General features: G+C 38.5%; 2 protein-coding genes and 1 long non-coding RNA gene across 3 annotated transcripts in view; all 3 read left to right on the top strand.

Moving 5' to 3' along the window:
- ttn.1 (titin, tandem duplicate 1) overlaps positions 1-23,100 on the top strand; it is a 134,311-nt gene that overhangs the window by 24,274 nt on the left and 86,937 nt on the right. Inside the window, exons 40-66 of the mRNA XM_084688433.1 lie at positions 166-444; positions 8,683-8,964; positions 9,490-9,768; positions 9,856-10,137; positions 10,221-10,499; positions 10,615-10,902; positions 11,019-11,297; positions 11,384-11,665; positions 11,767-12,045; positions 12,591-12,869; positions 13,095-13,385; positions 13,513-13,800; positions 14,055-14,168; positions 14,261-14,543; positions 14,629-14,812; positions 14,905-14,982; positions 15,094-15,361; positions 15,784-15,993; positions 16,088-16,165; positions 16,246-16,272; positions 16,580-16,636; positions 16,736-16,777; positions 17,155-17,214; positions 17,573-17,644; positions 18,058-18,123; positions 18,350-18,424; positions 22,963-22,998. Of these exons, the coding sequence (XP_084544559.1) occupies positions 166-444; positions 8,683-8,964; positions 9,490-9,768; positions 9,856-10,137; positions 10,221-10,499; positions 10,615-10,902; positions 11,019-11,297; positions 11,384-11,665; positions 11,767-12,045; positions 12,591-12,869; positions 13,095-13,385; positions 13,513-13,800; positions 14,055-14,168; positions 14,261-14,543; positions 14,629-14,812; positions 14,905-14,982; positions 15,094-15,361; positions 15,784-15,993; positions 16,088-16,165; positions 16,246-16,272; positions 16,580-16,636; positions 16,736-16,777; positions 17,155-17,214; positions 17,573-17,644; positions 18,058-18,123; positions 18,350-18,424; positions 22,963-22,998 (5,037 nt within the window). The remainder of the gene's footprint in view (positions 1-165; positions 445-8,682; positions 8,965-9,489; positions 9,769-9,855; positions 10,138-10,220; positions 10,500-10,614; positions 10,903-11,018; positions 11,298-11,383; positions 11,666-11,766; positions 12,046-12,590; positions 12,870-13,094; positions 13,386-13,512; positions 13,801-14,054; positions 14,169-14,260; positions 14,544-14,628; positions 14,813-14,904; positions 14,983-15,093; positions 15,362-15,783; positions 15,994-16,087; positions 16,166-16,245; positions 16,273-16,579; positions 16,637-16,735; positions 16,778-17,154; positions 17,215-17,572; positions 17,645-18,057; positions 18,124-18,349; positions 18,425-22,962; positions 22,999-23,100) is intronic.
- On the top strand, positions 6,791-8,650 carry LOC146233977 (roundabout homolog 3-like). Its single transcript, XM_084689856.1, has 4 exons — positions 6,791-7,138; positions 7,239-7,517; positions 8,157-8,435; positions 8,643-8,650. Exons 1-4 carry the CDS (start codon positions 6,838-6,840, stop codon positions 8,648-8,650), a joined length of 867 nt encoding a protein of 288 aa, XP_084545982.1. The 5' UTR covers positions 6,791-6,837.
- Positions 19,844-21,130, top strand: LOC146233976 (uncharacterized). The gene is made up of 3 exons (XR_014741590.1): positions 19,844-20,048; positions 20,257-20,334; positions 20,675-21,130. It is a non-coding gene; the product is annotated as an uncharacterized LOC146233976 (long non-coding RNA).

The following is a 23,100-nucleotide window of genomic DNA, read 5'->3' as shown; positions in this document are numbered from 1 at the left end:
TGATCAAAACTTAACACCATTTTCCTCCACAGTCACTCCTGGATAACTACTGTTTGCAATCATCCACCCTAGGTTCCTCATTCACCTGTAAACTACTATCAACTGTCTATAATATGCAGTGTGGTGACTTTTGTTTCTTTCATGTCCTTTTTCTGCACATCTCAGTGCGACCTGTCTTTAGGTACAAAATTCTGCCTGTGGAGATCAATATTGGCAGCAAAGCCAAATTTGAATGTGAGACTGAGGACGCACCCAATGTGACCTTCAAGTGGTTCAAAGCTGATGCTGAGATTAAACAGAACGAGATGTACAGGATCATCAGTCTCCAACAGAAATCTTCTCTGGAGCTTGAGAACCCAACAAAACCAGACAGTGGTGAATACACCTGCAAGGCCTCCAACCAGCACGGCAGTGATAGCTGCTCCGCTTCTCTGACAGTAACAGGTAAGTGGACAAGCTGTTTAACTAACTTAAAGTCGGGGAATGGGTCTCAAAAAGAGTGTCAAAGGATCTTTTATTTTTCATTGCAAAGCTAACAATATGGTCATTTAAACACAATCTAAGCACAACAGTTATATATACATATCTTGATTTCTTTTAGTTTCCCAGTCAGGTTTTGAAAGTTAATGCTTGATGGGTTTTAGGTTCTCACTACTAACTTCTCTTTCTTATTCTGAAACTCTGTAGAACGTGCCCATCCGCCCACCTTTATAACTAAGCCTGATCCAATGACCTTGTATGCTGGAAAGAAAGCTACGATTCAGTGTGTGATAACAGGCTCGTCTCCTCTAAATGTTCTTTGGCACAAAGACAACAAAGTTGTTTCTTCAGGAGCAAGCTACAGAACCTCTTCCGACAAGAATAAGTACATTCTTGAGGTAGTAAAACTTGAACTGTCTGACCAGGGCATCTATCTCTGTAAAGCTTCCAACAATGTTGGGACAGCAATGTGCACTACAGAGATAAAGGTCATTAAAAAGCCCAGCTTTGTCAAACCCTTTGAGGCAGTTGCCACAGCTGTGGGAACCCCACTGCATCTTGAGTGCCAAGTGGACGAGGACACTGGAGTGACCATCACCTGGACAAGGGATGGCAAAAAAATTCACCAGTCAACAGATTGTAAACTCTCGTTTGAGGATAAAATAGTCTCTCTTGATATTCCAAAGACAAAGTTGAAAGATTCAGGAAAATATGACTGCACAGCTGAAAATGATGCTGGAAGCACAACTTGCTCTTCTTCTGTAATTGTGCAAGGTAAGACCAGACAGTTAATCTTCACCCCCTGTAGTATTTGAAGCACAACAAATCTACAGGCTTGAAAATTAACATCTTTGGCATGTGGTTAGATCGTATCCTCTCCATTGTATTCTTCTTATTGATATATGCTGTCTTTGGCTGCCTCTTCACAAAACGCTTTTGCTTGTTCCTACTTCTCTTCTTCAACATTGATTTCTTTTTTATGACAATGACATTATGAAATTATTTTGGGATTGTGCATTGCCTACACTCTCCAGAGCCACCAATCTTTGTTAAGAGGCTGGAACCAACCATGGTCTGGAAGAAAGGCTCTTCTGCCAGGCTGCAGTGCACAGTCAAGGGATCACCGGAACTTCACGTTACCTGGTTCTTAAATGACAAAGAGCTGTCTACAAATAAGAAATATAAAATCACTTTTAAGGAAGGTCTTGCATCTCTGGAGATAATTGATGTGGCTTTACTAGACAGTGGAAACTACACATGTGAAGTGTTGAATGAAGCAGGCTGTGAGAGCTGCAGCACTAAGATAACTGTTAAAGGTTTGTGGACTCAGCTTTTTAACCTAATTCCAGACTTTAACTGTGCTTTTAGAATACATTATCTAATCATTCTGTACATTTCTTCTCAGAATCACCCTCTTTCAAAACAGAACTGCAAATTGTTGAGGCTGTGAGGGGAAGTATTGGCACATTTAAATGTGAGATAGCCGGCACTGGTCCTTTTGAAGTGGATTGGTTTAAGAATAAGAAACGACTCGCCACAGATAAGAAATACAAAATAGTTTCTCAGGAATCCATGGCCTGTTTAGAGATCTACTCATTTGAAAGTGCAGACATTGGGGAATATCAGTGTGTTGTATCCAATGCTGTTGGATCAGTATCGTCAAAGTCAGTTGCCAAACAGAAAGGTTTGTGCATCTAAAACGCACACATATGATTGAATAGTATTCCTCTTTAATTATAACTTTGATTGTTTTCATAATCATTTGTTTTTCACAATTGTATTATAGAACCACCTGTATTCTCAAAGAAAATTGAGAGTGCTACAGCAGTGCTGGGCAATGCTGTGAAACTGTGGGGTACCATTAAAGGCTCGGCGCCCATCACAGTTAAATGGATGAAGGATGCAGAATTGCTGAGAGAGGATGACTGTAATGTCAAAATTACATTTCAGAATAATATTGCTGCTGTTTTAATCTCAGCTGTTGACATTTGTCACGGTGGCAAGTATATTTGCCTAGCAGAGAATGAGGCTGGTCAACAAAAATGTGAAGCGTCATTAGCAATTCAAGGTTTGACATAGCAAATCTTTCAAGAACATTATCAATGAATAGCAGCAAATTGATGTTTGAAGTCTAAAACATTGTAATCAATTTGTGTTTTAGAACCTGCCAGAATCCTAGAGAAAGCCGTATCTATCAATGTGACAGCTGGGGATTCTGCACTCTTGGAATGCACTGTTGCAGGAAGTCCAGACCTCAAAGTGAAGTGGTTTAAAGACGAAAAGGAGATTTCAGGAGGTCGAAAATATAAGATGACTTTTAAGGATCATGTTGCTGTTTTAAAGATTATTTCAGCAGAAAAGGGAGACACTTCTGAATACAAGATGGAAGTGTCCAATCGGGTTGGAAAAGACCAGTGCTCTTGTTCTATTACTGTTATAGGTTTGTTTAAAACCTCTCTTTTTATCTTAAACCCTATATTGACCCTTTATAAAACAAGAATATTGAATATAGATTGTGATCTTTTGACAGATCGTACTACTCAACCATCCTTCACAAAACATCTTAAAAAGGTTGATGGAAATGTAGGAAACAAAATAACATTTGAATGCAAAGTATCTGGATCACAGCCCATTGCAATGGCCTGGTACAAAGATGATAAAGAAATAATGTGTGGAGACAGAAATGAGATTCAAATCAAGGACAATGCTTCAACATTGAGCATTACCACTTTGGAAAAGAGTGATGGTGGAGTGTACATGTGCAGGGCAACAAACGCTGCCGGATTTGAAGAGAGCAGTGGAATTTTGTGCGTCAGAGGTTAGAATGACTCCTCTCTTTGCCTCTGCCATCAATGAAGACTTTTTAAGTTAAAGCCAAATTTAAGCTTTGGTTTTGAGCCCTTATTCTTATAACTTACTCTTATAAAAAGCCATGTAAACCCATCACAATGTCTTTCTTTTTCAAATGAATTTAGAACCGCCAAGCTTCACAATTAAACCTGATTCTCAAGATGTCATACCTGGATCTACTGTCATCTTGAAAGCAGCTTTCTCTGGAACAGCTCCTTTTACTGTTAAATGGTTCAAAGAAGACAAAGGGGTATCATCTGGAGGCTCATGTTTTATCAAGAAAGATGCCTCTTCAAGCTTCTTGGAGCTTCACTCTGTGAAAGCATCTGACTCTGCAATCTACAGTTGTCACGTAACCAACGATGCTGGGAAAGTATCATGCACCGCAGTACTGTTCGTTAAAGGTGCATTTTCTTTTATTAATCAACTGGAACTGTTAATACTGTTCATAATGTATTGTGTTATGTCTAATATAATTGTCAATTTACAGAACCACCCACATTTTCTATGGAGCTTGAGACTTCAAAGCTTGTGAAAAATGGGCAGACTGTTCAGTTGTCCAGCAAAGTACAGGGCAGCCCTGTGATCAGTATAAAATGGCTGAAAAATGAGAATGAGATATATCCCAATCAAAAGTACCAAATATCCTTCATTGACTCAGTAGCCACATTGGAGATAGTCAACTCCACTGTTGATGATAGTGGAGATTATGTTTGTGTGGCATCAAGTGATGCTGGTAGTAATCGCTGCAGCAGCACAGTGACAGTCAAAGGTTTGTAAAAGCACAGCATTGCAAACTATTTAGTGGATCTAAACATTTAACAAAATTGTGTATAACAACATTATTATCTCTTTATTGTAGAGCCTCCGATGTTTGTGAGGGCTTTTGAGACCACAGAAGTTGTAAAAGGATCTGACCTAGTCTTAGAAGGCACAGTGTCTGGCTCTCTGCCATTTGAAATACATTGCTATCGTGACACCAAACTAATCAGAAACGACAAAAGGCATAAGATACATGTGCATAATGAGAAAGTCACTCTCCAGATTCTGAAATGTGAGCCTGGAGATGTTGGAAAGTACCAGTGCACGATAGTTAATGACGTCGGAGAGTCTTCATGTTATTACCAAATAACATTAAAAGGTTAGTTTAAAGGCATTGTCCTATTTGAAAGATAATTGTACAGCTATTCTAACTGTATAATGCATTTTTGTCTGATTTTATGTATGGGTTTCCTTCAATAGAACCTCCATCGTTTGTTCAGAGAATAGAAAACATCAGTTCCATAGTGGGTTCTGAGATCTTTATGCAGTGTATGCTGTCTGGATCACTGCCCATGACTGTGTCTTGGATCAAAGATGATCATGAGCTTACAGATGATGAACATATTAGGATGTCCTATGAAACCACTTCTGCTGTGCTGAGTTTGAAAAACACCCAGATAACACATGGAGGAAAATATATCTGTCAGGCACAGAACGATGCTGGAAGTCAGAAATGCATTGCAATGCTTACAGTCAGAGGTTGGTTGAACTTTGGCAATCTCCATCTAATACGCTAATCCATTTAATGTTTGTTTGTCTGTTACGGTGCTGTACTTGTTTCATTAACACAGAACAGGACATTATTTATTATTTGATTATTTGTTGTTGTACCACAGAACCAGCAAAAATCATAGAGCAAGTCAAGTCTGTCAGCGTTACCACAGGAGATCCGGCTACTCTTGAATGCAGGTTTTCAGGAAGTAAAGTCCTCAGTACCAAATGGCTGAAGGATGGAAGGGAGCTGACTTCAGGCCAAAGATATAAAGTGCAATGCACTGAGACAATTTCCACACTGATTATTCTTGCTACAGCAAAAAACGATAGCGGTGACTACATTTTTGAGGTTTCAAATGACGTTGGACAAAGCTCTTGTGAGGCTACAGTAACTGTTATCGGTCAGTTCATGAAAGGATTTTCTTTCTTAAATGTTTGGAAGCACACTTTTATAGTTCTGAAGCAAGATCCACGCTCACTGTACTATTTACTCCTTGTCCATTGTAGATCAGATAATCAAACCTTCTTTTACAAGAAGGCTGAAGGAAACCGAGAATATCAAAGGATCCTTTGACCATTTGGAATGTCTTGTGTCTGGCTCTCTGCCTCTAACTGTTTCCTGGTACAAAGATGGAAATGAGATCACGAGTGATGAGAAGCACAAATTCACATTCTTTGATAACTTAGCACTTTTGGAAATCTGTCGTCTTGATAGTTTGGACACTGGTTGCTATACCTGCATTGCTAAAAACAAAGCTGGGACTGACCAGTGCTCTGCTACCTTAACTGTAAAAGGTTGGCCTACATTTCACATTTCTTAAATTAAGTGGCCTACTTTGCATATAGAGTTTGAATACTAAAGAAAGTATTTACCTTTCCTCTACAGAACCACCATGTGTCATAGAAAAGCCTGCATCAATGGATGCTTTGCTTGGCTCCAAGGTCCAGTTTAATGTCCTTGTGTCTGGCACTCCACCGTTGACCATAAAATGGTTTAAGGACAAAAAAGAGATATTGTCAGGGTCTACCTCCTCTGTGAGTAAGGATAATTCCTCAAGTTCACTGGAACTCTTCTCTGCACAGCGCTCAGACTCTGGAGACTATGTCTGTGAAATTAATAACACTGTAGGATCAGCTGTGTGTCAAGCAACACTCGTTGTCAAAGGTATCTTTGATATATATCTTTACTCACACTTTGTGTTAATGTGGTGCCAGGCTGTTAACAAACTTACATATTAATACATTCTTTCAGAACCCCCCACTTTCCTTGAAATACCTGAGAAAGTATCAGTGGTTAAACATGGGGACAAGAAACTATTTGAATGCAAGGTGATTGGCACACCAGCTATATCCATACACTGGTTCAGAGATGGGATTGAGATAAATCAAAGTAGAAAACATGGAATGACATTTTCCAACTCCATGGCAAGCTTGGAGATTTGTGACACTGGCTTCCAAGACAGTGGGGTATACTATTGTGAAGCCTGCAATGAAGCAGGCAGTGAAAGTTGCAGTATGGAACTATCAGTGAAAGGTGGGTCTAACTGTTTGCTAAGGAAGACTTATAGCATTTTCACAAACAAGTGGACACTACTTGGCTAGTTCATGAAAACATGCCTTCTTGTTTCAGAGCCACCATCCTTTGTAGAGGATCTAACACCTCAAGAGGTTGTAAAAGGCTCTGTGGCAGAATTGGACTGCCAAGTGGCAGGAACTGCACCATTTGAGGTGACCTGGCACAAGGATAACAAGCTGATTAGACCCAGTCAAAGACACATCATCAAACAGTGCGATTTTACTGTCACTCTTAAAATCCAAGACTGTGATGTGTCAGACATGGGGGATTATCAGTTAATAGTCGCCAACGAGGTGGGCAGTTGTTCAGGCTTCACGACAGTTTCTATGAGAGGTTTGTCTTGTAATTTCAAACTACCACTAGCAATGTCTTGCCTATAAAAAGGTGTAATTCTAATGACATGCTTTTCTTCATTAGCCCCACCATCATTTGTAAGGAAAATTGAAAATGTTTCCTCAATTTTGGGAAATGTGGCCACATTTCAGTGTGTGGTGAAAGGATCACCCCCTCTGTCTGTACAATGGCAACTCAATGATAAATGGATCTTGGATGATCCAACAATTGAAAGTACTTTACGGGATAATGTGGCAACCCTAACAATTCCGGTCTGTGAAGCCTGTCACAGTGGGCAGTACACCTGCCTTGTCAATAATGAAGCTGGACAAGACAAGTGCTTTGCAACCCTCATGGTGCAAGGTTTGTCTTTGATTACCTTACATTGTCATTCAGATTGTTTTTTAGGTTAACAATCTTCATGTCTGTTAACAGTCTTCATATCGCCCTCCTTGTAATGTAGAGCCTCCCAGGATAATAGAGAAACCAGAAGTAGTCACTGTAACTCAAGGTGATCCAGTCAGTGTGGAATGTAGAGTAGGTGGAACTCCTCATATCAAAGTCAAGTGGAGTAAAGATGGCAGAGAAATCCTTCCTAGCAGGAAAAACAAATTACATTTTGAGAAAAATCTCAGCAGTTGTAAAATTCTGTCAACGCTGCAAGAAGATGGAGGAAACTATCTGTTTGAGGCAGAAAACTCAGTTGGCAAATGCAGTTGCTTAATAAAACTGAATGTTGTAGGTCAGTAAACAATATTCAATTGCCTTTTGTCTTAGAAATTATGGCAGAATTGAAAACCTAAAATGACCTGCGCTTATTATTATTGTAACAGAACAAGTAATTCCTCCGAAGTTCACCAAGAAATTGATGGATGTTCAAGAGATATTGTACTCTGTGGTTAATTTGGAATGCAAGTTCTTTGGTTCTTTGCCAATGGAAGTACAGTGGAGTAAAGATGGACATGTAATCTCCAGTGAAGCCAAGTATAAGTTAGCACACATTGACAATACAGTATCACTGGAGATCAATGATTTTAATGAGGACGATACTGGAGAATATTCATGCAACATAACAAACAAAGCGGGAAGTTGTGAATGCAGTGGTGCTCTAAAAGCAAAAGGTTGGGATGAAATTAATAGTATTGATTTGTTTAATATAATCTTTGAATATCTTGAACATACACTGTGAAAAATGTTTTGCGTGCATACTTGCACCTTAGCAGGTCACCACAGCAACAGCTTATAATGTATTTATATACTTATCCTTAATATTAGAACTGAAGAGTTTAATGTTATTAGACATTTAATCAGGTGTGCATAGGTTTAGGTTCCCAGCTCTAGACGTGTATCTTATTAGATCTTTCTTTAAATGGATTTCTAGTGCCTCCAAGATTTGTATGTGAACCCAAGTCTCAGGCTGTTGTTCCAAAGTCCACTATACACTTCAAGAGTGTATATGAGGGAACACCTCCTTTCACTGTGAAATGGTTCAAGAATGACGTGGAGCTTATGACTGGACCATCATGTTTGATTGGAGTGGAGAGCCACACTTCCTTCTTAGATCTTTACTCAGTTGGACCTTTGCAAAGTGGAGTTTACTTTTGTCAAGTTAGGAATGATGCTGGCACAGTGAAGTGTGCAGCCACTTTACTGGTGAAAGGTTGGACTACACTCTTTTTTTATGCCTCTGTCACTAAATCAAGTCCATCTTTTTTCTTAATTTTCATTGCTTCTTCATATGCATGTTTTACAGTATGCTCACTGTTTCTTTTTTCAGCATTGTCTGTTATCTTAAACAGAAAAAAATCCATTCAACATTCATTTGCCTCATCTGCATAACCATATTCGTATTGCTTAATCTTTTCAGCATTTTAGTTTAAATAACTTATCACTTTTTGACTTTGCAGAATCCCCTGAATTTGTCCTGAAACTACCGCTCCACACTTTCGTGAAGCAGTGTGACCCAGTTCGTCTTGAGTGCAAAGTTACCAGTGGACGCTCTCTGAAAATGTGCTGGTACAAAAATGACAAAAAGATAATAGACGGTGACAACTATAGAACATCGTTTGCCGACACAACGGCCATCCTTCAGATGCTTACTGCAAGATTTGATGACAAGGGCGTCTACACCTGCGAGGCCCAAAATGATGCTGGAAGCATAAGCTGCAGCACCATTCTCGCTGTCCAAGGTTAGCTACTGGATGGTGAAATGTTTTTATGCACTTCAACTTTCCTCGACTTAAATTTGGATGTCCTTTGTGAATTTACTTAAGCATGGACCTCCCTGTTTTTCGGCATTTTCGTTTCATAATTCATAGTTCTGAATTGATTCTTTAAATCGTTTGCAGCATGAACCTCAAAGAAGAATTCTTACTTCCACTGATTGACTTGTTTGCAGTAAAAATATTACAGATACAAAATTACTTTCTGTAGCATGAACATCACAGGAATGAGTTCTCCTTTTATTGATAACATTTCTGACATGTTTGGTTGTTTAGTTATTTCTTATTGTAAGAATAAGAGATTGTCCTATATGTGCCTGGTTGCACTATTAATTAAGCTTTTGCACTTTCGGTATTTCTAGCATGGACTGTATAGCATGTCCCTTGGAAGATCTTTGTTCTTTGGACTTGCCACTTGCTTGAAAGTATGCGAACGGACTGCTATGAAACGATACAACAAAATGTTAACAAAATTGGTTATATTGTTTCTAGATCCACCATCCTTCCTTAAAGTGCCGAAGCCTGTGGAGGGAATTAAGGGCAAAGATGTCAGCTTCTCCTGTGAGCTGTATGGCACAGCACCTTTTGAGATTATCTGGTTCAAGGACAAAAGGGTTGTTAAGGAAAGCAGAAAGTATAAGATGGTGAATGAGGGTAGCTCTGCCAGTCTGCTTGTCCTTGGATTGGATGGCTCAGATGGAGGCCAATACGAGTGCAGGGCAACAAACAATGTAGGGAGTGAAACCTGTCAAACTTCCATTACTCTCAGAGGTTAGTACATTTTGAATTGTGTGAATATGGGATCACTGTATAACAAGATGATCCCAGCTCCTCACCACTATCTTTTTTTCCTCTCAGAACCACCAGTGTTTGTGAAGAAACTCACCAACCAGTCAGTTAAATGTGGTCAGGAAATGACTCTAACTGCCTCTGTCAAAGGCGCTCAGCCAATAACTGTGTCCTGGGTTCAGGACAAGGACCACATTCTCAGAGATGGAGATAACCGGAAAATAACTTTTGAAAACAATATAGTTACCTTGAAGGTGTTAAAAGCAGACTCAACCACTCCTGGAAAATATACTTGCCAACTCAAAAATGATGCTGGAGTTGTGGAGTGTGTTTCCAACGTGATTGTCCTCGGTTTGTAAAACTTTTATTTGATTCTTGCCAGTAATCAGAATTGGTAAATGTTCATAATCTAAATATGCTATTTAAATTTCCAGAGCCTGCCACAATTGTGGAGAGCCTTGAGTCTTTAAATGCCAAGGCAGGGGAGACAGCAACTCTAGAGGTCACTGTGTCAGGGACACCTGAACTGAAAACCAAATGGTTTAAGGATGGTGTTGAGCTCTCCTCTGGCAGCAAGTATAAAATCACCTTCTCAAAGATGGTCTCCAGCCTGAAGGTTTTGTCAGCAGGGAAAGGTGACACAGGAGAATACTCATTTGAGGTCCAAAATGAAGCTGGCAGTATGTCTTGCAAAACCAATCTCACTGTCCTAGGTTGGTGCCATATCTGCTTTTTCTGACATTGGATATTTACCATCATATTCACATTTCACTACATTATCTAATAAGTAGCTCAACAATCAATCTAATCAATTATTCTTCGAAACAGATAAGATGATCCCACCCACATTCATCAGGAAACTCAGGGACACTCACACTATTGTGGGTAAACCTGGTGAAATGGAATGCAAAGTCTCAGGCTCTCCTCCTTTCACTACCTCTTGGTACCACGACGGCCGAGAGATCAAGAGTGGGCCAAATTATGATATTACATGCAGTGACAACTCTTGCAAAATGAGAGTGCCATCTCTTAAGTTGTCCGACTCTGGAAAGTACACATGTAAGGCTGTTAACACAGCAGGAACCGGTGAAACAAGCGCTTCAATGGTAGTAAAAGGTCAGTATCAATAGTTGTCAAGCACACAGTGTAATTATATATTTTTCAGCAAGAAGAATATGGTGACTTATTTTAGAAACCACATACTTACCCTGCTACATTTCTTTTCTGTTCAGAGCCTCCATCTTTTGTGGAAAAACCAGCGCAAAAGGATGCTCTGCTGAGCTCAAATGTTACTTTCTCAGCAATTGTTAAAGGAAGCTCCCCTTTGAAAGTCAAATGGTTTAGGGGCACAAGAGAAATTGTGCCTGGAAGGGACTTTATGATTGCTTTACGGGACAATAAAGCCACTCTGGAGTTGTTCAAAATCGATAAATCCCACTCTGGAGAGTATACATGTCAGATCATTAATGATGCTGGGAAGGAGAGCTGTCCGGTGCACTTGTTTGTAAAAGGTTCGTTATGACAGTACATTCAAGTAGTCTTAATTCATCCACGTTATTATAAGCACTGCAACTAATGTCAACATTGCTTCTCTCAGAACCCGTCCACTTTGTGAAGAAGCTAAAGGACATTTCCTCTGAAAAGGGAAAACCTTTGAAACTTGAGTGCACATTTACTGGAAGCCAAAGAATATTTGTGACCTGGATGAAAGATGGCAAGCCGATCTGGGCCTCTTATAAGTATAATGTGATGACCACAGACACCTCCTGTATCCTGGAGGTACTGAACAGTGATAGGCTTCAGGCATCTGGGAGATACTCTTGTGAAGTTTCTAATGGAGTTGGAAGTGACACGTGTCACGCGCAAGTGTCCATATTAGGTAAATATAACAAATGCTTCTTTCTAATATAAATTCACCATCATACTTCAGTTCATCAAGAATATTTGTTTTATTACTCATTGAATTGTATGTTTCTTCAGAACGACCATACTTTATTGAAACTTTGGAATCAAAGGAGATAAATATGGGTGATGCGGTCTGCTTAAGATGCCATATTGGAGGAACCCCTGACATTACAGTGTCGTGGTTCAAGTCTGATGGAAAACAGCGAGAAACTAGTAATTGTAAAATGGATTACTCCAATGGCATAGCCACTTTGAAAATAAGTAAAGCAACCAAGTTTGAGGATGGGGAATACACCTGCAAGGCCGAGAACCGCATTGGAACTTCCTCCAGTAGATGCAGACTGGTTGTGAAAGGTGATGCTCGCTTTTCTTTTTTTCTGAAACTGTGACGTTACTCATGTAAACAGATTCAAAAATGTCTGTCTAATTGCTCTATTCTAGATATCAAAACGCCACCCACCTTTCCCAAGAAACTTGTTAGCCTCCAAAAGGCTGTAGGACAGCCAGCTAGATTTGAGTGTCGGGTTTTAGGATCCTCTCCTCTTGAGGTTTCCTGGCTTAAAGATGGCGGATCTTTGACAAATGATGGGAAATATATACTTTCTTATGATGATAACACTGCTGTCCTAAAGATAACCCGCAGTGAACTCAGACACTCTGGGGAATACACTTGCATAACTACAAATAATGTTGGAACTGCGTCTTGTTCAGCTACACTGACGGTCCAAGGTTTGTTTAGATATTGACGGATAATCAATTTGTGGTTAAATTTTTTAAGCCACCAAGAACAAACCAAAACTGCAGTTTACATAAATGCTATTATACCTATGTGAGTCTTATTCATAAGCATGTGAACACATCAACAATTTTGTAACCTTTGTCAATGTTACTCCACTCAGAACCTGTGCACTTTGTGAAGAAGCTGAAGGATATGAGAATTGAACTGGCACAACCTTTGAAACTTGAGTGCACATTCACTGGAACTCCTAGGATTTATATAAATTGGCTAAAGGATGGCAAAATAATCTGGGCTTCTTATCAGTATAATGTCAGAACCACTGACACTTCCTGCATCCTGGAAGTCCTCAACAGTGACAGATATGAGGCTGCTGGAAGATACTCTTGCGAAATTTCCAATGGAGCAGGAACTGATATATGCCATGCTCAGGTGGCAATAGGTAAATCACTAACATACCCTTATTACTCATAATGGCCCTGATTCTGTTTATATTTATGAAAGGCAACAACAGGGATTTTACTGATATATATTCTTATTACTAATGAATAATTTTCTATTTGTCTTTGTACAGGTGCTTTTAGCGACTATGTTAAACTCAGACTAACATTTAAACTTCAGTGATAATACCTATAATAATATTGCGCCCTGTCTATTTTGTCACCAGAGCGTAAAATTCCTCCCAACTTCACCAAAAAGCCTTTTGACACCATGGAAAACTCAGAAGGCCAGGTGGTGAATATTGAGAGCCTCTTATCTGGATCTCAACCCATGACCATCACTTGGTGCAAAAACAACAGTGAAATTCACAGCTCCGATAAGTATGATATTACCTTCAAGAGTAATGCACCCGTGTTGTGTATCAAGAACTCTCAGATTTCAGACAGTGGCATGTACTCCTGCAAAGCCACCAATGAAGCTGGCTCTGCGTCCTACCAAGTGGCTCTCACCATAACAGGTTTGTTTCATTTTAAAGCACACTTGACATTATAATTAGGTTAGATATTTATTGCATTACGTTACGTTAATGTTCCCTAAATGAAGTCCCTAAATCTTTCCAATTTGCGACCCTCTGATCTTCACAGAGCAAAAGAAGCCTCCAGTTTTCGACATCCCTCTGAAACCAGTGACTGTGAATGAGGGAGAGAAGCTGACTCTTAGATGCCACGTTTTTGGATCGCCTCCCATTAAGATTCAGTGGATGAAGGACAGGAGAGAACTGAAATCCACTGGCAACACTAAGATCACCTTTGCTGACAGCACTGCATGTTTGGAAGTCAGCCAAGTGTCGAAAAGCGATGCAGGGGACTACCTATGCAAGGCTTCCAATCAGGCTGGAAGTGAATTCTGCAAGTCCAAAGTGACATTGAGAGGTAATACATGTATTGCTGATTATAGTAATAATTTTATTTCCCAAAGTTCTTATAAAGTTTCATAGTTATTTTCAATCAGATAACTGAATGTTTTATTCATAGTACATTATAAACTAACTTGCCATGTGTTATTATATTTATTATTCATTTACAGTATATATTCTGTAATTTCTCGTTGGGAACAATAAAGTTACTACCTATGTGAATGACAATTACATTCTATTTGCTGAGCATCCAGGTTGTTTTTTTCATAGCAGATGCAGCGCCCAGTGTACCAGCGCAAACTGCCCCTGCGCCAAGTGCCCCAGCAAAAAGACTGGACAATCTGTTTTTCATTGAGGAGCCAAAGACTGCCCATGTTTGTGAAAGTAAGTGTGTCAGATTTATAATGAGATATCTGCACGCATAAATTATTAATGTTTCAATGTCATAAATGTGTTATCTTTCATCCCTTTTCTAGAGGGCACTGCAACATTCATTGCCAAAGTCGGAGGTGATCCCATTCCGAATGTGAAATGGATGAAGGGCAAGTGGAGGCAGATCACACATGGAGGTCGCATCACTATTGAGCAGAAGGGCCAGGAGGCCAAACTGGAGATCAGAGAAGTGACCAAATCTGACTCTGGACAGTACAGATGTGTTGCATCTAACAAGGAGGGGGAAATAGAAAGCAGCACTGACTTGACTGTTGATGAAAAGAAGGAATCTGGACTTGATGGAGACTTCCGAGCCAAACTAAAAAAGTAGGTGTGATTGCAAATAATGCTTTCAATCGCATTATGTTTAAATCCAAACTTGTTTAACATCAGCATGTCTGTTTCCTCAAAGGACTCCATCTAAACAGAAAAGTCCCAAGAAGGACCAGGATATTGACATAGTAGAGTTGCTCAGAAATGTGGATCCTAAGGAGTATGAGAAATATGCCCAAATGTATGGAATCACTGACTACCGTGGCCTCCTTCAGGCCATTGAGCAGCTGAAGAGGGAGAAAGCTGCAGAAAGTGGAACACAGGTGAGAAACAAAATGAAGTATAGACTCTACTTTAACATGCAAACCTGATACATCTGCACCAAATATTACCAAGTGTTGTTTTTCCACACCAGGAGTCAGAACATGGGGGAAAAACTGATGATGATTTGGCCAGATTTATGAGTGGTCTGCAATCAAAAATGCAGGCAGAGGTACTGAATGTTCTTAACAATTTATGTAATCAGTGACACTTCCAATTGTTTAATGTCAACTATCGGAATATAGAATTGTCCCATGGTGTTAAACATTGTTTGTTTGTGTAGCCTGTCACTCTAGTGAAAGACATCAAAGACCAGAGTACTCCTGAAAACAAGACAGCGGTGTTTGAGTGTGAGGTCAAGATCAACTACCCTGAGATTTCCTTGTCCTGGTACAAGGCAACACAGAAGCTTGATAACGATGACAAATATGAAATCAGCATTGTTGGTGACCGCCACATTTTGAAGATCAAGAAGTGTCAGTCCAAGGACCAGGGCAACTACCGTGTGGTTTGTGGCCCACACATCTCCAGTGCCAAGCTGACAGTGACAGGTAGGATTTATTAATGTCTTGTTTCCATGTCCATACATGTACTGAATAGTAAAGGATCAAGTCTTCCCTTGCTTTTCTTGTCATATGAAGATGTCTCCCACCCAGGTAAGGGGTCATACTGACACCTCACTTGAGCAAATAGATCTCAGGGTGTCACTTACTAACCTCTTTTCTTCTCATAGCTTACATGTACTGTTAATGTCAAGTTTATGTCAAAGTGTTATTTTAAACTTTACGTTTTGTTCTCATATTGCAATGCCTTAATTTTTTATTACAAACAAAGTTAAATCCCTATACTGTTGAAATGATGCAGATATTTATTTGAAAACAGGTTTTAGAACCAAACTATCTAAATATAAATATTTTAGGATCTTTGTAATGACAAACGTATATATACTCTGATCCCCATTATTTGCCTTTAGCTGACCAAATTCAATTCACCAAACGCATCCGGAACATTGAGGTGAATGAGCGCCAGTCCGCCACCTTTGAATGTGAAGTGTCCTTCGACAATGCTATTGTTACATGGTATAAAGACACCTGGGAGCTTAAAGAGTGCCCAAAATATAACTTCAGAAGTGAAGGGCGACGACACTTTATGATAATCCGAAATGTAACCTCTGAGGATGAAGGTGTGTAGCGTTACTCAAAATAGGCTCATTTATTCCCACCTCCATGTCAGTTACATTGATATAAACTCAGCAATCTTCATTACTAATCCTTTAGGCGTTTACTCGGTGATTGCGCGGTTGGAACCCATGGGGGAGGCTAAAAGCACAGCTGAGCTTTACCTTTCAGGCAAAGGTCTGTACATTTACTAGCTTTTCCCCCCATACATCAGTACTTATGCTTGGGTTATAATGTGTGACCTCCTCCTCTTACAGAGATTGGGTTAGGAAGGGTACCTTATGGTGAGTATCATGTCATTGTCAAATCTAAATAATAAGAAATTTGTTTTTCAAGATTAGCAAAACTGCAAATGCCTCTTTATCAGAACCAGTAGGAACTTACACATACCTTATTGATTATGTCTTTATTTTATTTTGACTCAAGACAGATGATGTATGATCCTTCATGGTTTCATGTAGGGCAGAGAGTTTTACTTATAAGGCCTGAGAGATTTTCAGTTATAGACACATCCAACTTATAAAATAGCAACACAATACATACTTAGGGTCCATTCTGGTACTAAAACCTTATTTATAATAAAATCCTTAGATGTCCCAGATTCATCCATACAAGTTCCAGATGTTCCATCGTTAGTTTCTTACCAAGGTAAGAATCAAATAACTAAATAAGATAATATTTACATAAAATGTCACCTCAATTGGAGATAATTGATTAAATAAATATGTCTTGATTTTTAATCAAAAGATGAGTCGTCTGAATACTCTTACAAGAAGACAGAAGTGAGAGGTACATCAACTTCATGATTGGTACCATCTTAACATACTAATAATATTATAAAATAGTTCACACTGAAACACTTTAAATCTGTCGGCTGAAATCAGAAATGCAAAGCATTGCATCTCTACTTTGTGTTCATCTTTAACAATCATTACTGCCCTAATAAATACCATTATCATCAATCTTGGGCACTTTAACTCATTACTAAAAATCTAATGAACCATCATAATTTATTCATCTACTTTTCCATTCATCATCCATATTATAATGGCTGATACTTCTTGCAAATATCATGTAATGTGTGAACTGTCGTCATAGAGAGTAACTACCGTTATCAAAATGAGATTTGTGCTCTTATTTCTACCACCGGTTGTTACTCTTAATAGCATTTGAAAGTTGGACCATGCAAGAAGAGAAAGTAACTCTTCAGTACTCAACAATCTCAGGTATAATGAGAACATCAGTGAAAACTTTATTGTGTGAAGCAAAACAATTTGTCTGCCTATGGCAATTGGGCATCTTACTGTCAGTTTGTTTACTGTAATTGTTCATGTGTGTGTACACTCCCTTTTGTATGTTCCATGTGTGTCAGAATGCTATGTTTGTTGTCTTAATGTCCCTTGAATGTGAGTTCCCAAGTACCTGTACATGTTCTCTCACCTGTTTGTTCAAGTTACCAACCAAGTCATAAATGATAACATGTTGACGTGTTGTATTGTTGTTAGTTAAATAATGCTGAACAATCTTTGTCATATAATGTCATATAAGTCATGAGTTTGTAAGATTACTCTTGTCTTTCATCAGCAGAAAGAACACCCGTTGATGAAAGTGTTCATAAACAAACTGTGGGAATGAGTGAAGAAATACCTATCAAAGGTATAACAAACCAAAATAATGCAAGCAAAAGCTTACTGCTATAAATTAACAAGCAAGATGATCATCATGCCAATGATGCTCATTCAGTCGAAACATACTCGACACCAGCGTTTATGTCTGGATTTCTTAACATTATGTTGTCATGTCAAATAATTACCATCTGTATCTGTCCTACCAACATCTTCATGCCATAACTTCTTGTTTGGTGGCTTGCTTGGAATGGTTGAATACAGCAATTCTTGCTCCGTATTGTACTGTTGCAGCTACTCTTTCTCTGCTATTGTGTAGCTACTGTTTGTTTCATCTTCATGTTTTGGATTCTTGTATTAACAGTTGCTGATGCATTTGGTTGATAGTAACCGCTAATTTTACAACTTTGTAAAAGCGATCTAACAAAATACATATCTTTAAAGTTCCTGAAGCTTACAAGAAACAAGAAGAGAAACCAGCGACGAAGGTCTCACCAGCTCCTAGCAAAGGTATTCTCAAAATGTTGACCCTTCATGGTCATTCTTTAATGTGATTCTTAAAAAGTTTTTCTGTGGTTTTTTTATATGTTTTTGTGAGTCTAATTTAAATGTGTTTGTGATGTATTCTTTCTTGATGTGGTATTTGTGCAAGAATGTTGTCAAGCGTTAAACATCTTTACAACCTACAGTATATTTGGAGATGATTTTTAAAAATTGAATCACAATGTTTTAAAAGTGTCTGAAGCAAGGAAGCCAGAAGAACAAAAGATCACCCCAGTAGTACAGCAAAAAGATCATGCCACCCCTAAAGGTAATTGTGCTTGTGATAACATATGTTTGTTTAAGTCTATTGTTTTATGGAAAGTCTTCATTTTCTACTACTTTGTTTTATAGAGAATCTATTAGTTTGAACATTTTGTTCAAACATTTTCCATTTAGATTGATGCAAAGGCTTTGCATCTCATTAGGTTTTTATTTGCCCATCAAACCTTTTGCGTTTTGTGTGTTTTATGTGTGTATGTTTTTGTGTGAATATATTGTGGTATTGCTTAATGGTTTCATATATACTTGATTTCTACAAATCAGTGTGTATCTGTTCAATGGTTTGTGGTGATTCACTGTAACTGTAATGCCTGGGTGTTTGTTATGATTGTTGTATGTTCTTTCAGTGTGTTCTTGATTTTCTTAGTCTTACTTCTTTTTGATGTCTTGGTACTGATTGATAGTTATGTTTCTGTATTACCTGAAAGATGTGCCTAGCCCTGCAACTTATATGCCTCCTGAGCCAAAAGTGGCTCCTGGTCCAAAAACAGAGCCAAAAATTCCATCTGACTCAAAGATTGCACCAGGACCAAAAATGTCACCTTCAACTCTGTTTGAACCAGAACTAATGACAGCACCCACACCCAAAAAGTCACCTGAGACTCTTCAAGCTAAAGGTACAGTTCCATGTTTTCTTCTATCACTCTTCTCTTTAACTATGTCCAATACCTACATGTGTGTCAATATATGTGAATGTTTGTCATATGCTGTACTGTCAAATGATGTGTAGTATGTGAGTACCTACTTAGGGATTCTTATAGTTTGGTTTTTAAACCCAAACAATTCTTTTTTTGGTATATGAAGAGTACCCTAAATCAGAACCGGTCAGAAAACTAGCCCAACCTTCAAAGGATGTCATTTCACAGAAAGGTATCCTACAGTTTCTGAAGACTATTGCTCTACACTGACTCTATAACATAGGAATACAATTTTAATGTTAACTTCAATTTCCCTTTTGATATATCATCTATCAAGAGCTTATTTTTGCTTGAGTTATAGACCACAGCAATGCTGTAGAGTAGAACATTTTAACATATGTCAGGTAACTGAGTGAAACTCAAACTGTAAAGATTGTATAGGTGAACATCCCCTTTTTTTACATTTTAAAAGTCCAAGGCTTAAAAGAACCTGTTACTCAACCACATGAAGCCCAAGTTCATCAAACAACAGATACCACACTGAAAAAAGGTACTTGAATAGAAAACAGAAAGTAAACTCCTCTTGTTGCAGCTGTCTTATTTATCCTAATGCTGCAATTTAATCTTCTATCTTGTGTGGATAAATGTTAATGCCTTGTGTGTCAACTGTCATTTTTTGTACTATTTCTTCCTGAATGTTTTCTGTTATGTTATTGTGGATCATCATGTATGTCATATGAATCAGTTATACTCATGTTTGTCTAATCAAAGTGGAAAAAAGATAATCACTCGATAGAGTGTGCTATGCACTTAATGGTTTAACTTATTGACCAATGGTTTTAATAATAATACTTCACATATTCTTTGAAGTTATTATGGATGTTAAGTCAGAGGCACCCATGACAGACGAAACTAGAAAACCCCAACAAACAGCTGGCCAGTCAGAGGCAAAAAGGCAAACTGTACAGCAGCAAGGTAAATTCTGAAGAGATGACAGTTTGAAAAGTTAGCCGTTTGAAAGTGACATTCTTTTGTGTCAATCTTTTACTCAATTAACTTCTTCAAACGCAAATTTCAAACTTTTGAAACTTTTGTATATACAATCTTTGGTTGTTTCTTTGTTGTATGTAGTCATATCCCTATGTCTGTGTTGTGTTTGATTATTTCATATGCATCTAACCAGTAATGCCAAAGGATGTGTATCCTGAGAAAACAGCAATAGATAAACCTAAAATGGAGGAAGACGTTACCCTCAACAAAGGTATGCTAGAAGACTTTTCATGAAAGACACTGATATGACTGATAATAGTCAACATTCATATTATCTAGATAGTTATAGCTTATGTTTAGCCAGATTTGTTAACAATAATCACCCACAGAGATAATTACGTTACTTGCACTGCAAAAGTAACAGTTCAACACATTATATCAGTATAAGAATTACAATAAATATATTTTGAGCTAGAACATTAGAACATTGTAGACCTAAAAACAACCCACATCCCCTTCAGCTTAATTAACTGTCTTTGTTTTGGTGTTGTTCTGTCATCTTTGCCACCGCTTCATGGTGCTTTTCTTGAATCTTTTATTATATCTTTAAGTTGCCCCAGTTCCATTGAGGACAGAGGTAACTGCCACAACCATGGTAGAGGTGACTCAAGAAACATCGCTGAAGTTTATGGAGAGGATTTTATTGACAGAAGAAACCGGTGACCGACAAGAAGAAGCGAGTACAGATGAGAGAAGAGGGGATATTATTCAGTCAAAGCCAGAAGATGTTTACACGAAGTACAAGGATGACTGGACAACTGAAAATGGCTCAGAAAGGGGAACAGATGAGGCAGTTCCTCACCCAAAAAACATTTCTCCAAAAATGGAAGCTGTGAAATCAGTTGTTTTACCTGAGAAAGGAATTCCATATGAGAAACCTGCTTTAACCAAGAATCAAGGTAGTAAATCCCCAAAACCTATGTCTCCAGAAGACAAAAACATACCGCTCAAGAAATCTATGTGTCCAGAAGATGAAGGGAGATCAATTCAGAGACAAATACACTTGAAGGAAGAAGCTACCTATGAAATAGCTGTAGTTAAAAAGGAGAGAGTTATTCCATCTCAAATAGTTGTTTCTCCATCTCAGAAAGAGGCTCTTTCAGAGAAAAAAGGTTCTCTGTCTTCTTCTGAGATACTCACTTTGCCTCAGGAAGTCTCTTTATCTAAACAATCCACACCTGAGAAAAGAGTCATCCCTAAGGAGGATCTTACTTCACTGATGAAGAAAGTTCCCACTGAGGATGTAGCCATTCCTGATCAGAAAGCTGATTCTGTCATGAAGGAGGAAGCTATTCAGTACAGGACTTCTCAAACACCCCAGGAGACACCAAGCGAGAACATCAGAAAAACAGCAGAGGAAGGCCATTCACAGAAGGATCAACAGCAAACAACTCGTAAAGGTATCCATTTGAATCTGAGAAATCATATTCACGCAATCATCATAAGATTGACAACTCTTCTTCTTTATGTAACCTTCTTTAGGTATCTCATGTCTTGACCATGATTAACAACCGTGATTGGTTGGATATTCTTCCTTCACATCTTGACAGGTTGCATGTTGTCAGTGTAGTGTGTCTAGAATCTGTAAAAATGTAGTTTATTGTAAACCAGACTATAAGGTTTCCCATGACATGGCCCCTGTTCCTATAGCTGAGGATGCCACTCCTCTTCAGGGTACAGAGTACACAATCCTCTTCCATCTTATGTGGTGTACCCACCACTCATATTCTTTTGTGTTTGTGTTTACTGTTTGTGTTTATGTATTATTGTTTTGTCAATCTTGATATTACTCTTAGCCCAACGGATATATATGTGATTGTGACAATGGCATACCTATTTCCTAAGTGCCCACAGTGGAAACAAAGCCTTCCCCATCAGCTCCAAAGGCTTCGTCTGCTCCTCATGCAGAGAGAGTACCTCCCTCTGAAGGTACACTGTCTTCCATTTTGTCATGTATGTCCTTGTCTTTTTTGTACTCTTTTATAACTCTTTCATATTGTATGTTGGTTCAAATATTGGCCAAAATGGTCATTTCTTGACATGCTTCTGTAGCTAAAGGGTTACCTGTGGAGAAGACTATCTCCCCGCCAACTTCAATTTCCTTGGGAGCTCCCCTAGCAGAGAAGTTTTCACCACCTGAAGGTAGTCTCTTGCTTTGTCTTTTAGTCATTTTTGTTTTTAAATGTCTCTTCTTCAATATCTCTCTTATTAATGTGTGCTTCACATTCAAGACAATGAGTTTCAGTCGACATGTTGTGCTACTGGATAGAAAATATTTTTGCTTCATGTGTATTTTAAGTAGCTTGTCTTATCTGAACAATCTTGTTGGAGGTATACTGTATCTTTGTTCTGATATCATGAAGTGATTGCTTGACTAACCGCTTTTCCAATAGTGTCAGATACTGTTGAAGGAGCTGATGGCTACACTACTTCTGTATGCTTGCGCTTATAGAAAAAAAAGTCCAGTTTATTGGGTCTTTCTTTCATTTAAGAAGATGATGGCATCTACTGTCATCATATGACTAACGAAAATGTATCATCAAGCAATCCATGAATAACATTAACTACATACTTAACCAGAAGCAGGATGGCACTTGTGAGACTTTGGAGAAGCATGCTCTTTAACTCACTTAAAATATGCCCTGTGTACATGAAATATGTACAAATGTTCTTGATGTGTTGCATGTCACGCTCTCTTCTCTAACAAAAAATATCTACTCAATTCCATAGTGGGTAGATATTTATGCTTCAATGAATGGGCAATTTCCCATATCCCTTAAGATGTCTTGTATGTATTCAGTCTAAACTGACTTACATCTTTGTCACAAATCTCCCACAGACAAAGGCCCTGTTACAGCGCCTGGACCAAGCAAAGGTAAACATCCATTCTTATACAAACAATATCTTGACATTTTTAGATTATATATCTTAACTTTCTATGTATAATATTTATGTAAATGTAATGTCTAATTGTATT

This window comes from Hypomesus nipponensis, chromosome 23 (assembly GCF_054491055.1).
Source record: "Hypomesus nipponensis isolate SF chromosome 23, ASM5449105v1, whole genome shotgun sequence".
NCBI classification, from domain to species: domain Eukaryota; kingdom Metazoa; phylum Chordata; class Actinopteri; order Osmeriformes; family Osmeridae; genus Hypomesus; species Hypomesus nipponensis.
The sequence above is the reverse complement of the archived record's forward strand: the minus strand, read 5'-3'. Positions and strand labels throughout refer to the sequence as shown.

Coding starts and splice junctions, on each gene's coding strand:
- LOC146233977 (XM_084689856.1), top strand. CDS start 6,838: ATGACATGCTTTTCTTCATTAGCCCCACCATCATTTGTAAGGAAAATT. Junction 7,139..7,238: donor TGCAACCCTCATGGTGCAAG/GTTTGTCTTTGA, acceptor CTTGTAATGTAG/AGCCTCCCAGGATAATAGAG. Junction 7,518..8,156: donor AATAAAACTGAATGTTGTAG/GTCAGTAAACAA, acceptor ATGGATTTCTAG/TGCCTCCAAGATTTGTATGT.